Source organism: Lathyrus oleraceus, chromosome 4 (assembly GCF_024323335.1).
Source record: "Lathyrus oleraceus cultivar Zhongwan6 chromosome 4, CAAS_Psat_ZW6_1.0, whole genome shotgun sequence".
NCBI lineage: Eukaryota > Viridiplantae > Streptophyta > Magnoliopsida > Fabales > Fabaceae > Lathyrus > Lathyrus oleraceus.
The window spans coordinates 127,858,524-127,860,763 of NC_066582.1; the positions used below are offsets into that span (position 1 = coordinate 127,858,524).

The 2,240-nt window shown below is 31.2% G+C and overlaps 1 protein-coding gene across 1 annotated transcript; it reads left to right on the forward strand.

The window, feature by feature from the left end:
* The first annotated feature begins 364 nt into the window (after positions 1-364).
* LOC127074001 (RNA-binding protein CP31B, chloroplastic) lies at positions 365-1,573 on the forward strand. The gene is made up of 4 exons (XM_051015255.1): positions 365-634; positions 757-852; positions 929-1,216; positions 1,382-1,573. The coding sequence occupies exons 1-4, from the start codon at positions 521-523 to the stop codon at positions 1,430-1,432; spliced, it is 549 nt and encodes a 182-aa protein (XP_050871212.1). The 5' UTR covers positions 365-520; the 3' UTR covers positions 1,433-1,573.
* The last annotated feature ends 667 nt before the right edge of the window (positions 1,574-2,240 follow it).

The window sequence follows — 2,240 nt, forward strand, 5'->3', positions numbered from 1 at the left end:
CAGAACAATGCTCATTGAAGAAAGTTTAACCGGATAACAGGCCAAGTAATGGTCTCTCGTCTAAATGAAAAGTAGAGCAACTATTATAACGATAACCTCCATTACACATTTACACTGCCACTATTTCATCTTTAATTTTCACCACTTATTCTTCACCATAATCTCTCAATCACCCGGACATCTTAATCTTCACTTTTTCCATGATGAGCCTAAAAGTCAAATAATGTATCTTGGCCCATACCATGCATGCAGCGCTGGCTAGACCCACCACCTTCTCATCTACAAACTGTTCCTTAAACAATCATTTATTATGATCACGATTCTGATATTATATCTGCATTATTTTTATTTTTTAAATTATTGTTTAATTTGTCACCACCAATTCCAAGATAAAACCCTCCCACTTGTTCAATCAATTCAATTATATATCTCTACTCATTATCCACAACACAATAACACAGCCATAGACCATAGTGTCGTGCTCTTCCCTTTTCCTTCCTTTCTCAACATTTATTCAGCTATGTCTACTAACAATGAAAAGTTTGAGATTTTCGTTGGAAATTTGACTTCTGATACTGATGCTGAGAAATTAACCACGCTTTTTGGACAGGCTGGGACTGTAGTGCATGCTGAGGTGAGTCCTTATCATCCATTTCGTCTCTTAATATATGTTTTGCAAAACATGTGGTTACCATACAAAACTTGATAAAATTACCATTACAAACTACACTAAAACATTTATTGCGGGGATTTCAGTTAATTTCTCTTTGGGATACAAACCTAAGGTTTGGAAAAGTAACCATGAGTACCGCTGAAGAAGTTGAGAAGGCTATAAAAAAGTTCGATGTCTATGTAAGTTTCCTGTATATATATGACTGATTATTGTGGTTAGTGCAATTGTTTTGGATCTGATTGATTCATGTGACAGGGATTAAATGGAAAACATTTGACTGTTAGTACGTACGATCCAAGAAACTCACAACCGGATCTTCCAAATCGTCCCCGTGCATTTGATTCCGCTTTTAGTGTCTATGTTTGTAACTTGACACGGGAAACTGACAGTACTCGGTTAGAGGAAATTTTCAGCAAATATGGTAAGGTTGAGAGTATTGAGTTCGTCACTGATAGTAATGGTCGATCACGTGGTTATGGCTTTGTTACAATGTCCAGTAAGACTGAAATGGATGATGCCATTGCTGCTCTTGACCTTAAGCTGGTAAGTCACAAGTGGTTTCTTTCAAGTTTCACCTTCATTATTATTCGTAACATAAACTAAATGTGCTGAATTTAAGCAACAAGGTTGCTAGCTAGTTAACGGTATATAATATGTTTGAATCATTATGAAGACGCCTTGTGTGATGATCAATTGTTTATATTGCAGGATATGGGATCAAGAAAAATGCATGTTGTTGAGTTACCACGTAACTTGTAATGTGTGCAAGAAATATTTACTTTTAAAGTCTATGCTGTATTATTTCTTATAATGGCCGAAGGTTCAATTTCAACTTTTTTTTGGAAGCTGTTTTAATAATTTTGCAATATTTACATATATTTGATAATGATTTTTGAGCAATAATCCTGAAGATAATTCTTTAATTTCCATAGTGAATTGAAACAGTACCTATACGAGTATGAAGTTTTTCTCAATTTAATAAAAAATATTTTAAATATTTATACATTTTGAAAAAGAAGATTAATAAATAAACATTTTATATACATATAAACCCTCCTAAATTTTTTAAAAGTATCATTTTTATAGATTAATTTTTAAATATTTTTGTGACAATTTTATTAGAGACTTGTGTAACACAATTTAGTATTAATATTTAAAAAGAGGATAATTAATATTTTCAATAACAATAAATAATTAAATTTGGTTTATTATTTCATAAAAACAATTATTTTTAAATCAATGTGAAATTTTATAAATTCAATGGCAGTACAGATTTAAAATTGAAATAATAGAACCAAATAGTAATTTATAAAAGTGTATAGAATAAAACATACTAGGGATTTAGAATGGTGGTTAAGTGAAACAAAAAATCTAGAATGAGGGAAAAATGTATTTGAAATGAGGAAAACATAATTAAGTTATACGTGTCATTGTGTCATTGCATGGATGAAAGCTGAAAGTACAATTGGTCAATTTTTAACCGATTTATCGAGCGTTCATTGTCTATCAAACAATTTTTTTAATTAATTTTGAATGAAAAAGGATAAAGACGGTTGGAACCTACCAT